Below are 13674 nucleotides of genomic sequence, written 5' to 3'. Positions count from 1 at the left end.
ATGAGTGAGCCACCTTGGAAGTGGATTCTCCTGCCCCAGTCAAGCCGTCAGATAACTGCAACCCCAGCCACCCACTTGATTTCAAGTTCATGAGTCACTGCAAGGCAGAATAACCCAACTAAGCCACTCCTGGGTTCCTGACCCACAGAAACTGTGAGAAACAGAATATACTTGTTGTTTTAAGCTGCTAAGTTTGGAGGTAATCTGTTACACAGAAATAGGTAACCAATATACCTGGAACTTTGATTTAAGGAAAATATGTTAGTTTCTCTTAATTATGAAAATATCACTTTCTTGTTGCAAATTTCAAACATATTCAAAGATATTCTGACCTGAAAAATGAAAATATCCTATAATATCATCCTCCGTATAATTTGTGGCATGTAGTTCCTGTTCCAGATTTTTTTCCTTCTTTTTTTTTGAGGCAGACTATTGCTCTGTCACCCAGGCTGAGGTGCAGTGGCATGATCTCTGCTCATTGCAAACTCCACCTCCAAGGTTCAAGCGATTCTCCTACCTCAGCCTCCCGAATAGCTGAGACTACAGGCACCCGACTAATTTTTGTATTTCTTGTAGAAAATGGATTTCACCATGTTGGCCAGGCTGATCTCGAACTCCTGACCTCAGATGATCCACCTGCCTAGGTCTCCCAGAGTGCTCGCATTACAGGTGTGAGCCACTGTGCCCAGCCCAGTTCCAGATTTTTTTTTTTTAATGCAAATGCTAATGCATAGGCCGGGTATGGTGACTTAACCCTGTAATCCTAGCACTTTGAGAGGCCAAGGTGGGTAGATTACCTGAGCCCAGAAGTTCGAGACCAGACTGGGCAACATGGCGAGAACCTGTCTATACAAAAAAATTAGCTGGACATGGTGGCCCACACCTGTGGTCACAGCTACTGGAGGCTGAGATGGGAAGATCTGGGTGTGATGGCATGTGCCTGTGGTTATAGCTACTTGGGAGTCTGAGATGGGAGGATCACCCTGAGCCCAGGGAGGTCAAGGCTGCAGTGAGCTGTGATTGCACCAAGCACTCCAGCCTGAGCAACAGAGTGAGACCTTGTCTCAAAAAAAACAAACTAACAAATACTAATGTGTGTATGTATGTATGTTAATTGATGCTGGATTATATTAAACCTGCTGTCTTCCAACTTGCATGATTCACTTAATGTGTCTTGGGATATCTTCCATATGAGTTCATATAGTTGTATGTCATTTGTTAACATATCTCCATATATTTTACTGTATGCACTTCTCCATTCCCTACTGGAGAATATTTGGTCTAGTTTCGGTTTCCACAGATACAAACAATGATACAGTGGGGTAATCTGTGGCATGTATTTCCAGAAGCAGAAATGCTGGATCAAAGGGAGGCACATTTCAGGTTCTGATAGATATTTCCAGATTGCCCTCCCAAAAAGTTGTACCCAGGTATTTAACAAGGGAATGTAAATGTCTATTTCCCTATACTCTCAACAACACTGGTTATCCACTGTCACTGCCAATCAGGAAGGTGAAAATGACTCGTTTTCTGTTGTCCAGCTTGTTGGCCATCTTTTTATATGTTTATCATTATTTGTATTTCTTCTGTTTCGAGTTATCTGTCCATCTTTGCCCGTCTTGATACTAGGTTACTTGTCTTATATATTGACTGGTAAGAACTCTTTGTATATCAGCAGGTTAAATTCTTTGCCCGAAATGTAGTTTATACAAACTTCCCCCAACTTATTGTTCAAACTGATTTTAACAGTTTTTGAATCATAGGAACTTTTTCGTCATATGTGATCCCATCTGATGTGTTATATAAAGCATGAGGTAGGCATTACAACTCTAAAAGTGGTTAGAATGAAAATTTAAAATAAAGAAAGCATTTCTATTTCTACAGCTGTTAACTGTTACCATGTTTAACTTTGATATCAGTGACTCAGTTGATTTGGATTCCTTCTATTTCCTTCTAGTATACCAAATACTACATTCACCGAATTCCAAGAAGCCGGGAGGTTCGGCAGTCCTGGCCCTCCACCGTTTTCACCACCTTGCACTCCATGTGGCTCTCCTTTCCCCTCATTCACCAGGTGAAGCCAGATTTGGTAAGTAAGACCATCACTAAGGAGAGGGAAAGTAACCCCCTGTAGATCTTTCATTAGTAACAGGACATACTGTTTTCTTAAACAGCTACCATTTATCACTGTGCCAGGTCGCATACAAGACCCTGAACTGGCTGGTGCCTTGATCTTGGACTTCCCAGGCTCCAGAACTGTAAGAAATAAATATCAGTTCTTTATAAGCCACCCAGTTCATGGTATCTCATTATAGCACCTGAAATAGAGTAAGATATCATCCTTGGATTTTTTTGTGACTTTTATCACAAAGCACTCTTTCTCCTGCCTCAGCCTCCTGAGTGGCTGGGACTACAAGTGCGTGCCACCACACCTTGCTAATTTTTGTATTTTTAAGAGAGATGGGGTTTTACCATGTTTTCCAGGCTAGTCTTGAACTCCTGACCTCAAGTAATCTGCCCGCGTCGGCCTCCAAGAGTGCTGGGATTACAGGCATGAGCCACTGTGCCTGGCCTGTGACCAGTAATCTTTGATGTTACTGTTGTAATTATTTGGGGACACTGTGAATCGTGCTTACATAAGACAGTGAACTTAATAAATGTGTGTGTTCTGACTGCTCCAACAGCCTGCTGTCCTCTCTCTCTCTGTCTCTCTCTCTCTCTCTCTCACACACACACACACGCATTCCTTGAGCTTCCCTGTCTATGAGACACAACAATATTGAAATTAGGCCAATTAATAACCCTGCAGTGGCCTCTCAGTGTTCAAGTGAAAGGTAGTATTTCTCATGTTTCACATTTGAAATCACAAGCTAGAAATGATTAAGCTTAGTAAGGAAGGCATTTGCAACAGGCACTTAACAAAGTTATGAATGCAAAGGAAAAGTTCTTGAAGGAAATTAAAAGTGCTACTCCAGACCAGGTGCACGCCTGTAATCCCAGCACTTTGGGAGGCCAAGGCAGGTGGATCACGAGGTCGGGAGATTGAGACCATCCTGGCTAACACGGTGAAACCCCGTCTCTACTAAAATACAAAAAATTAGCTGGGCGTAGTGGTGGGCACCTGTAGTCCCAGCTACTCGGGAGCCTGAGGCAGGAGAATGGCATGAACCCAGGAGGCAGAACTTGCAGTGAGCGGAGATGGCGTCACTGCACTCCAGCCTGGACGATAGAGTGAGACTCCATCTCCAAAAAAAAAAAAAGTGCTATGGCACTGAACACACTGGTTTTATGATAAGTACATGACATAGCCTCATTGCTGATATGGAGAAAGTTTGAGCGCTCTGGATAGAATATCAAACCAGCCACATTCCCTTAAGCCAAAACCTAATTCAGGACAAAGTCCTAATTCTCTTTAATTCTGTAAAGACTGAGAGAGGTGAGGAAGCTGCAGAAGAAAAGTTTGAAGGTAGCAAAGGTTGGTTGAGGCTTAAGGAGAGAAGCCATCTCCATAGCATAAAAGTGCAAGGTGAAGCAGCAGGTACTGATGTAGAAGCTGCAGCAATTTATCCAGAAGATCTAGTTAAGATAATTGATTAAGGTGACTACACTAATCAACATATTTTCCATATAGACAGAACTGCCTTATATTTGACAGTGTCATTCAGGACTCTCATGGCTAGAGAGGAGAAGTCAATACCTAGCTTCAAAGCTTCAAGCGACAAGCTGATTCTCTTGTTAGGGGCTCATGTAGCTGTTGACTTTAAGTTGAAGCCAGTGCTCATTTACCATTCTGAAAATTCTCAGGCCCTTAAGAATTATGCCAGATCTATTCTGCCTGTGCTCTATAAGTGGAACAACAAAGCCTTGATGACAGCACATCTGTTTACAGCATGGTTTGCTGAATATTTTAAACGTACTGTTGAGACCTGCTACTCAAGAGACAAAGCTTCCTTTCAAAATATTACTGCTCTTGATATATTGGGCTGGATGTTTTTATTTTAAAAAAATACAAAATATACTGCTCGTTGACAATGTGCCTAATTACCGAAGAGCTCTGATGGAGACATACAAGGAGGTTAATATCTTTATGCCTGCTAACACAGCATCTATTCTGCAGCCCAGAAATCAAGGCATAATTTTGACTTGCAAGTTTTATTATTTAAGAAAACATTTGTAAGGCTATAGCTGCCATAGTTATTCCTCTGATGGATCTGGACAAAGTCAATTGAAAACCTTCTGGAAAAGATTCACCATTCTAGATGCCATTAAGAACATTCTTGATTTATGGGAAGATGTCCATAAACAGGAGTTTGGGAGAAGTATATTCCAGCCCTCCTGCATGACTTTGAGAGGTTCAAGACTCAAGTGGAAGAAGTAATTGCAGAGGTGATGGAAGTAGCAACAGAGCTAGAATTAGAAGTAGAGCCTGAAGATGTGACTGAATTCCTAAAACCTAATGATGAAACCTGACTAGGACCCTGCTCTGTGACTGGATTTATACTGTGCACTCGAGGTATAAGAGTAAACACAGCTCTATCCGTAAGTGGCCTGAGGTGATCTGTGAAAATGGCTCGCTATTCACTTGACCTAGAAAAATCCCAGAAAAGTCATACAGATCAAGAAGTTCAAGTCTTCATGTTCACTTTAAGAGCATCCATGAAATTGCCCATGCCAGAGAGACCTAAGTAACCAAGATGTTCTGTAACTGCAATTTTCTTTAGACATGTATTAGATTCTGCCAATATTAGCTAACTTGCTCAATTAAAAAGTTATCTAGTATTTTAAAAAATACCTTTGATGCAGCAGGTACTAAAAGGGATGAATAAAACAGCTCCTCAGGAAGCTTATACTTTAACTTCAGGGAAAATGGAGTAAAGAAACAACAGGTAGACTCAAAATACAGATTCAGTTGAAAATAGAGACCCTATTTAAGTCAGAAATAGTTCTTCATCTCTGCAGCCTACATTAAAGTACTTTTAGCTTGTTCTAGTATTCAGGATTCTCTTTATTTTATTTAAAAAAAATGTAGAGGTGGGGTCTCTCCACATTGCCCAGGCTGGTCTCGAACTCTTGGGCTCAAACCATCCCTCTGCTTCAGCCTCCCAAAATGCTGGGATTACAGGTGTGAGCCACCGTGCCCAACTAGTTTCTTAAGATAGCAACTTAGGTTGTTGATTAAGATATTTCTTCTTTTCTAATATCCAATACAAGCATTTAATGCTATACGTTTTCCTCTCACAACTGCTGTAGTTTCATCCTACAAATGTTGATATGTTGTCTTTTCATTCACTTCTAAGTATTTTTTATGTCCTTCAAGTCTTCATCTTTGACCCATGGATTATTTGCAGTGTTTTGTTTAATTTGCAAGTGTTGGGAAATTTTTCCTATTATCTTTCTGTTATTGATTTCTAGTTCAATTTCACTATGGTCAGAGAACATACTCTATTTTAAAATATATTGAGGTTTTTTGATCCAGGATGTGGTTTGTCTTGGTGAATATTCCATGGGCATTTGAAAAGAATGTGTATATAATGGTCTATGAGATTCTGTTGATTGATGATGCCATTGAGTTCTTCTGTATCTCTGCTGATTTTCTAATAGTTCTGTTGTTGATTGCTAAAAGAGTGATGGGACACTTTGTTAAGCCTTCTAAAACCATGTTCAAATAGTCCTATTGATCTCAACCCTTCATAATCTCTTCTGTGCTCTTCTGCTAAAGTACACACTGATCCTACATTACAATGAATTTTAAATACTCCACGTGCGAGATGGATCCTCTTTTGTATCTTGAAGCCTAAAGATTTTTTCACAATTGTGTCTTTCATTTTTTCCTAAAAGTAGAAGTCTCTGTGTGAATCTTCAATGAGTAGGCTGATCTCATATTCTCTTGAAAATATACTCCTAAAGAGGAATTAGTTTGTTCCAATGAGAAGAAGAGAAAAGTTAATTTGTGAGATTGCTGATTATTAAAGTAAGAGGACTGCTTATGTTGGGGGAAAAAATCTATAAAGTTCTTGAGGGTAAAGGCCAAGTATTTTTGCATTTTCCATGGTCCTTTCTAGAAAAGCTTCCACATATTTGAGGAATGACTTAAAAATAAATGAATGAATACTGGATAAAATGAGTCATCACAAAACAAAGACACCCACTCCCTACACGGGTGCTCTTCTCAGGCTTTATTAAGAGTCTGAAAACCAGGAGGGTTTCCAAAGTCCGCAATGTTTGATTACTGGCTTCATTCCACCCTGGCCATTACCAGATGAAATACTCAAGGAAAGAGCTCTGCATACAAAAATGAAACCTAATTTAATTTTTATTCAAGTAAAAAATAAATTTCAGATTCTTCATATTAACAAATTGAAAGGAAATGGACCATTTCAGCCTAATACTCTGCCTCTTTGCCCGAAGCTGGTTTAATTCACTATGACAAATTTAGATGTACTTATTACATCTACACTCACTCACGCGTTGTATGAAAGAAGGCCATTATTTTATTTAGTCATTTTTTTCCATGTTCCATACCCAGTTTGAGCTGTGAAATGTCTAAGTTCATAGCAGTAGAAAGTTGATGGCTGGGTGCGGAGGCTCACGCCTATAATTCCAGCACTTTGGGAGGCCAAAGTGGGCAGATCACTTGAAGTCAGGAGTTCGAGACCAGGCTGGCCAACATGGTGAAACCCTGTTGCTACTAAAAATACAAAAATTAGCCGAGCTTGATGGTGGGCACCTGTAATCCCAGCTACTCAGGAGGCTGAGGCAGGAGAATCACTTGAACCCAGGAGGTAGAGGTTATAGTGAGCTGAGATCACTGTACCCCAGCCTGGGGGATAGTATAAGACTGCATCTCAAAAGAAAAAAGTTGATGACACGGATGGTGGGTTATTATCTATAAGTAGGTTACTGTGATTTTTTTTTTTAATTAGGTGTTTTCTGTGGTGAGCCACAAACTAGGTGGCACCAAGATTATCACTGTTTGTATAAGTATATAAAATTTTTATTGGCCTACTAATTAACATGTGTTTGAAATATTAAGAAGAGGCAATTACCTTCTTGTTGACATGCCAGAACCCTTACGGGAACTTTTTCTTCTTAACTGTTGTTAATTTGATTCTCTTTGTATAATGACCTTCATCTGGTATTATATTTGGTGGTGATCAAAAAACTTCATAACATGTTCAAAGGAAACTTGGCTAGACAAAGAAAAGGTCCACTGTCCCAAGATGCTTATCTATCAATGGAATTAAGTGAGAGTAAGGTTTTCCAAGCCAAGTCAAATGAGAAACAATTAGACCACAGTTGTCTACTGCTTCATGTTTTCCAAGATTAATGAAATCATAATTGGAAGCCATTAGTTTAGGTTTCCTCAGTTCCTGCTCCTCTGTTGCCCAGTCCCTCTATAATGCGTTAAAACGATGCCAGCGTCACTCCTTCTCACTCTGTGTTTCCTCTCCATGTCCGCGCTGCGAATTTGGCAGCCTCCTTAAAGATACAGAAGGACTGGCCCTGCACTGTACGTGCATTTAGCAAGTCTGATGATGGTCAGAGTCCACTGCGAGAAGGGGTTTGATGTGAAAATCCTCCCAAATATGTGGTTTCTGGTGACTGACAAACTGCTTTTCCCAGCTGCATGGTGAAATGACCAGCTGTGCCACTGACACATTGGCTGAGTGACAACCTGTAGCTGCTTCCATCCATAAATGAGGTATTTAGTTTAAATGTTATAGCTTCTGTTTCACATTAAGTTCAGAACAACATCTGTGTCAAAATTAGGCTGCATATTAGCAGTTAGATTGCTTTGAGTTGTTTTTATTCGTCTCCATTTTGGGGACTCTCAGCAGCTTGAAAATGATTTTCTTTCTATGTTGATGATTTTCCACTTGGCAAACATTACGTTTTTCCTGTCTGCAGAAGCCAGCGTGGCTTTGCCTGTGATTTTTGCTCCCTTGTTTTGCTTTGCCTGCATCACTCTTGAGTTGTCACTGTTCCAGCCCATCACAGGCTCATTTTGGATTCTGAGGCTGGTGGGGACTCTTCCGTTCAAGGTGAAAGCCAATGTGTTTTCCCAAGGGTAGCTGTGAGGTCACAGTTAAAACAAAAATGAAAGTTGAATGGAAAGGAATTCAGTTGTGAGAGGATAAGAAAAAGGAAAACAAAACTGTTCTTGAAGAAGGGACTGATGTGGTCATGGGCAGTGAGCTCCAGAGACCTGGCCTTACAGACGAGGGTAATGGGAGGTGCTGGTGGCGAGGTGAGAACAGAGGATGGGGCGAAGAGAAGGGAAGCCTTTGAAGTGACCTTAGGTGCATGAGTAATTCCTAGAACTAGTCCCAGCTTCACAGACTCTCAGTGCTTATTTTAAAGGATCATGTGAAGCACGAGCTCTATTTGTATAGCACTTGAAAATCAAGAAAGTGATGTTTCTGTTTAGAATCTTTAAAATTTCTCTTTGACCTGCGTAAAAAATAAAAGAAGGGGGCACAGACAGCACCAATAATTGAATATGTAATGGGAGAGCCTCAGAAGGGCTGCTGCCCTCCAAGTTAAGTGGGATCATTAAAGTTTTAGAGTTTATGTAACTAGAGTCAGTAGGGAAGCGTCATAGGAAGTTTTAAAAATTTGAATACAGACCGTGAACTCCTTGAGGAATGGTGAGGTGTATTACTCATCTTGGCAGTGCTAGCACCTATTCTAGAGCATGGGGCATGTAGGAGTTCAATAAATTTTGAAAGAGTAAATCTGGATAGGAGAGAGATTAGGAAAGGAGAAGTGAGAGAAGCTATTAAAAACCTGATGATGACCATTTACAGCTTTTAGGTGGGCTGGAAAAAAATAGAATAGGAAAAAAACATTGCATAACTGCTCCTTGGTTAACTTTTGCTCCCTCTGAATTAATCGCTGAATTTGTCTAAGGAATTTTTTGATAACATATTTCTGAAGTGTTAAATATTCTCTTTATCAAAGCACCATAAGAAAACGGCGAAAATTTCTCATTCACCTTAACCGGAGTACACTTGCTTTATTTATTTAATTGAAGTGAAATTCGCGTAACATGAAAGTAGCCATTTTACAATGTACAACTCGGTGGCATTTAGTACATTCACCATGCTGTGCAACCACCACATACCTATACAGCATCGAGTTCCCAAACATTTTCATCAGCAATTGCTTTACTTTAATTTCTTGGTGTGGTAGAACCGCTTAGAGTTTTGTGGGTTTTTTGTTTTTTTTTCTTGAGACGAAGTTTCGCAGTTGTTGCCCGGGCTGGAGCGCAATGGTGCGATCTTGGCTCACCGCGACCTCTGCATCCTGGGTTCAAGCAATTCTCCTGCCTTGGCCTCTCGAGTAGCTGGGATTACAGGTATGCACCACCACGCCCAGCTAATTTTGTATTTTTAGTAGAGACTGGTTTCTCCATGTTGGTCATGGAGAAGTGCTGGGATTATAGGAGTGAGTCACTGCGCCCGGCCACCACTTAGGGTTTTTTACTTCATTTGGGGGAGAAAAAACAAACAAAAAGATTAAAACTCAGACAGTGCTTTCTAATAGCCTCTAGAGATCAAAGGCCATCTTCATGGTCTTTCTTGATAATTTGTTGTTTACTCTACCCAGAAGTCATTGAGTAAATGTATCTTTTCAGTTAGCATTTACTCTTTGATGCTTTGCAATTTGGTGACTTCTTTTTCTCCTTGTATAATTTTCTTTCTTTTTTTTTTTTTCTTTTTTTGTGACTGAGTCTCGCTCTGTCACCCAGGCTGGAGTGCAGTGGTGTGATCTCGGCTCACTGCAACCTCCGCCTCCCAAGTTCAAGTGATTCTCCTGCCTCAGCCTCCCAAGTAGCTGGGATTACAGAGGTGTGACACCACGCCCAGCTAACTTTTGTATTTTTAGTAGAGACGGGGTTTCACCATGTTGGCCAGACCGGTCTTGAACTCCTGACCTCGTTATCTGCTCGTCTCAGCCTCCCAAAGTGCTGGGATTATAGGCATGAGCCATCGCACCCAGCCAATTTTTTCTTTTAAAGCATGAATACATTGAAGCCTGCTGGTAGTGGATTTCTTCTTTCTTTCTTTCCTTTCTTTCTTTCTTTTTTTTTTTTCTTCCAAGATAGAGTCTTGTTCTGTTGCCCAGGCTGGAGTGCAGTGGTGCAGTCTCAATCTCGGCTCACTGCAACCTCCACTTCCTGAGTTCAAGTGATTCGCCTGCCTCAGCCCCCTGAGTAGCTGGGACTATAGGCACCCACCACCATACCCAGCTAATTTTTGTATTTTTGGTATAGACGGGGTTTCACCATGTTGGCCAGGCTGGTCTTGAATTCCTGACCTCAGGTGATCCACCCGCCTCAGTCTCCCAAAGTGCTGGGATTACAGGCATGAGCCACCGCACCCGGCCATGGATCATGGATTTCTTTTTCCACTGTAAAACATATACGAAGTTAAATCAGCTGTAGAAAGCTTATTGCTGGGATTACAGGCATGTACCACTATGCCCAGCTAATTTTGTATTTTTAGTAGAGATAGGGTTTCTCCATGTTGGTCAGGCTGGTCTTGAACTCCCGATATCAGGTGATCCACCTGCCTCAGCTTCCCAAAGTGTGGGATTACAGGCTGAGCCACCACGCCTGTCCAGGTTATCGCTTCTTTACCTGTTAGCCTGCAATTTGAAATTCCACTCATACCAGGACAGCATTTTAAAGCAGATATAAGCCAATCTGCTTATCACCTTCGGTGGGGCCTTTTCCACATAGTCAAAAGGGTTAACTGATTTTCCCTAAGATACATGGGCAATTAATTATTAAAATGTTCTTCAAAAGGACCTTACAATCAAGAATGAGGATAAGTGGAATGAGTAAATACCTTACACATTTCAAATACGATTACGGCTTACTGCAAAAGCTGTTAGCATTATTGGGTAAGGAATGTAAAAGATCCAGTCAGAAACAGGTTAGAGAGCTTGAACTGGTATTATACACGCTTAAAAATAGCAAGAAAGTCCCTGCTGATAAGACCTTCAAATTACGGAAAGAATATATTGTGACTGATAATTTTTTTAAGAAATGTGAATACCAGATTTATAAGTTTCACATGTTTACAGTATCAGACCTTCCATATTCTGCCATAAAAAATGAAATCCTGCAGTGGAATCAGCTGTCGAATTGCAAAGGGCAGCAAATTCCATTTGTTAGCAAAATACCATTTTACATTCTTGGTCTTCCTGAATTCACATTTAAGCCACTTATACAAATCTTTCACATAAGCAATTTTTAAAATATGTTTATGGCTGACAGTTTGTGAAAACAGGTTTGCTTTTGTGGGCTAAATGATTACTTTTCTCTAAAGATAGGTGTCACATGCTTAAATCAGTTGTGTCCACATCTTAAAGCTCCAGATGTTATTTTTCACAAGATTTGCTTACACAGTACAGTATTTTGTAGATAAGCCTTGTTAGTGGAGGCAGTGCCTGGATTCAGGGAACTTGGTCTGTTGCTGTTTAATTATTCCTAAGCCAATTTGCCTGTTTCAGTTTTTCAAGGAGACATGATTCATCTCTGAAGTCACACAAGGAGAGAAAAATTCCCCACTGGTCACTTCTATGAAAAAACAGAATTGGGAGGGGCTGGAGGTTGGGAGAAGGTGGGGGTGAATTTCCTGCTCTCTGTGGAAACCAGGTGCAGCTTATGTAAGGCAAACTTTCATTCTTAAGGTCATAAAAGAATTCCCCATATTGACCTCCCCTCCCTCCCTCCCTTCCTTCCTTCCCTTTTTTCTTTTTTTCTACTAATTGAGACAGAATCTTGCTGTGTCACCCAGGCTGGAGTACATTGGCATGAGCTCGGCTTACTGCAACTTCCACCTCCCAGGTTCAAGCTATTCTCTCCTGCCTCAGCCTCCCGAGTAGCCGGGATTACACCCAGCTAATTTTTTTATTTTCAGTAGAGGTGGGGTTTCACCATGTTGGCCAGGCTGGTCTCAAACTCCTGACCTGAAGTGATCTGCCCGCCTCAGCCTCCCAAAGTGCTGGGATTACAGGCCTGAGCTACTGTGCCTGGCCACCTCATATTTTCTTTATTGGTTTGATTGAGAATTCGTCCTGAATATTTGCTTCACATTTGATTTCCTATAATTTCCAAGCTACGTTTTTCTCTGGTTTGCATCCATTTTACCTCAGTTGTGATACACAAGAAAAAATACCATCCTACGAATCAGGAGGTTTTGACTTTACTCTCAGCTTTGTCAGTAGTTAGGTGTGGCGACTCAAAGCTAATCAGTTAGCTTCTCTGAGTTAGCTTCTCCTTCCTATCAAATAGAAATAATGAGAAGCTCCAATAGAATGATCACAGCTGGCAGATCCACTTGCTTTTAACCAAGCCACTCCCTCTGCTGGGAAAGTGATTCCCTGCCATTCAAAACCACTTACTGCTGCTCACCTCCTGCCAGGACATACGATCCTTGGAGCTCCTGTGCCTCATTGGATTTTAGATATCGTAGATCTCAAAAATATGTATATTTACTTGAATTATGATGTTGATGTGGCTGTTAGAGTCATTCTGGGGTTCCCCAGGGTTTCCTTCAGGAGCACCTATCACCCATACACATCCCAAGGGGCTTCGAGAAGGTGGTTGCCCTTCTATAGCCCTGCCTGATACATGCTCGTGGCTCTCCTCTCTCTTCTGTCTCCTTCCTTGCTTTAACTGTTCTTGCTCTTCCTTCCTCTCACCTACACCTCTACCCTCCATTGGGATCGTGTTGAAGCCCCTGTTTCATCTTATCCTTGACATTCTCTCCCACATGTTTTTGTCACAAAGACCCTAGAGGTTGGCCTGTTTACCTGCACTCCTTTCTGACTGCCCCAATCAGATTATACTGCAGGAATTCTTCCCCTAGGTCTCCCTTAGATCTACTGGGAAATGAGCTTCAATTTTCACCAGTTTGGGTATTTTTTTTTTCCTATCACAGTGACTCTTCATTTTAAGGGCTTTTCCTGCAATTGTCTGTAGGAAGCAGATAGGTGTTAAAAACAGTTAAGCATTGCAGGAGTTAGAGGTGTAGGAACTAAGGGGTTACTGATGGACTTTATTCAGATGTGAATTGGACAAGGTCTTTCTCAATGCCTTTTGTCTGCTTCAATTAGCTCCTTTTTATTTCGAAGACCAGCACTCATCAGGGCCTCCTGCCTTCTCTTTTTTGTCAGCCAGTTCTGAAGCAAACTGATGGTCCTTGGGCCATAGCAGACGCACACACCTTGTCCGACTCATGCAGTTGGTCAGTATTTGGACCACGTATTTAGTCAAGGTATTTCACACCACACACACACACACACACACACACACAACCTTTTGCAAAATGACAAGGGCTGGTGACTGCAGGATGGACGTTAAGTAGCCCTAAGTAGTGACTACCTGCCTGGGCTATCCTCTCTGTGGTCTCTTACCTCTGGTGGTTTCATTTTTGTAGGTTCCCTGACTGGACTGTCTTTGTGTCCATCCTTCAAGCCTTTTTCTGAGGATCTGAGTGGGCAGTAGCAGTGCTGAGAGGTGGCTTGGAGGCCCAATAGGTGTTCTTGGGGACTAAATGCATGCCATGTAAATGAAGGCAGTGGGCTTACTGCACACAGTTGTGAGATAAACCTGCTGTCACTGAACCTTCTTTAAAGTCCTGGAGCTTCCATTGCTGTTGT

General features: G+C 41.4%; 1 protein-coding gene across 1 annotated transcript in view; it reads left to right on the top strand.

Annotated features, from left to right (window-relative positions):
• The window catches only part of ALG14 (ALG14 UDP-N-acetylglucosaminyltransferase subunit), a 95356-nt gene that overhangs the window by 46441 nt on the left and 35241 nt on the right, over positions 1-13674 (top strand). Inside the window, exon 3 of the mRNA XM_017879795.1 lies at positions 1958-2089. Coding sequence (XP_017735284.1) covers positions 1958-2089 — 132 coding nt within the window. The remainder of the gene's footprint in view (positions 1-1957; positions 2090-13674) is intronic.

This window comes from Rhinopithecus bieti, unplaced genomic scaffold, assembly GCF_001698545.2.
Source record: "Rhinopithecus bieti isolate Rb0 unplaced genomic scaffold, ASM169854v2 scaffold_11919, whole genome shotgun sequence".
Taxonomy (NCBI): Eukaryota; Metazoa; Chordata; class Mammalia; order Primates; family Cercopithecidae; genus Rhinopithecus; species Rhinopithecus bieti.
This window is presented reverse-complemented; position numbering and strand designations above follow the sequence as displayed.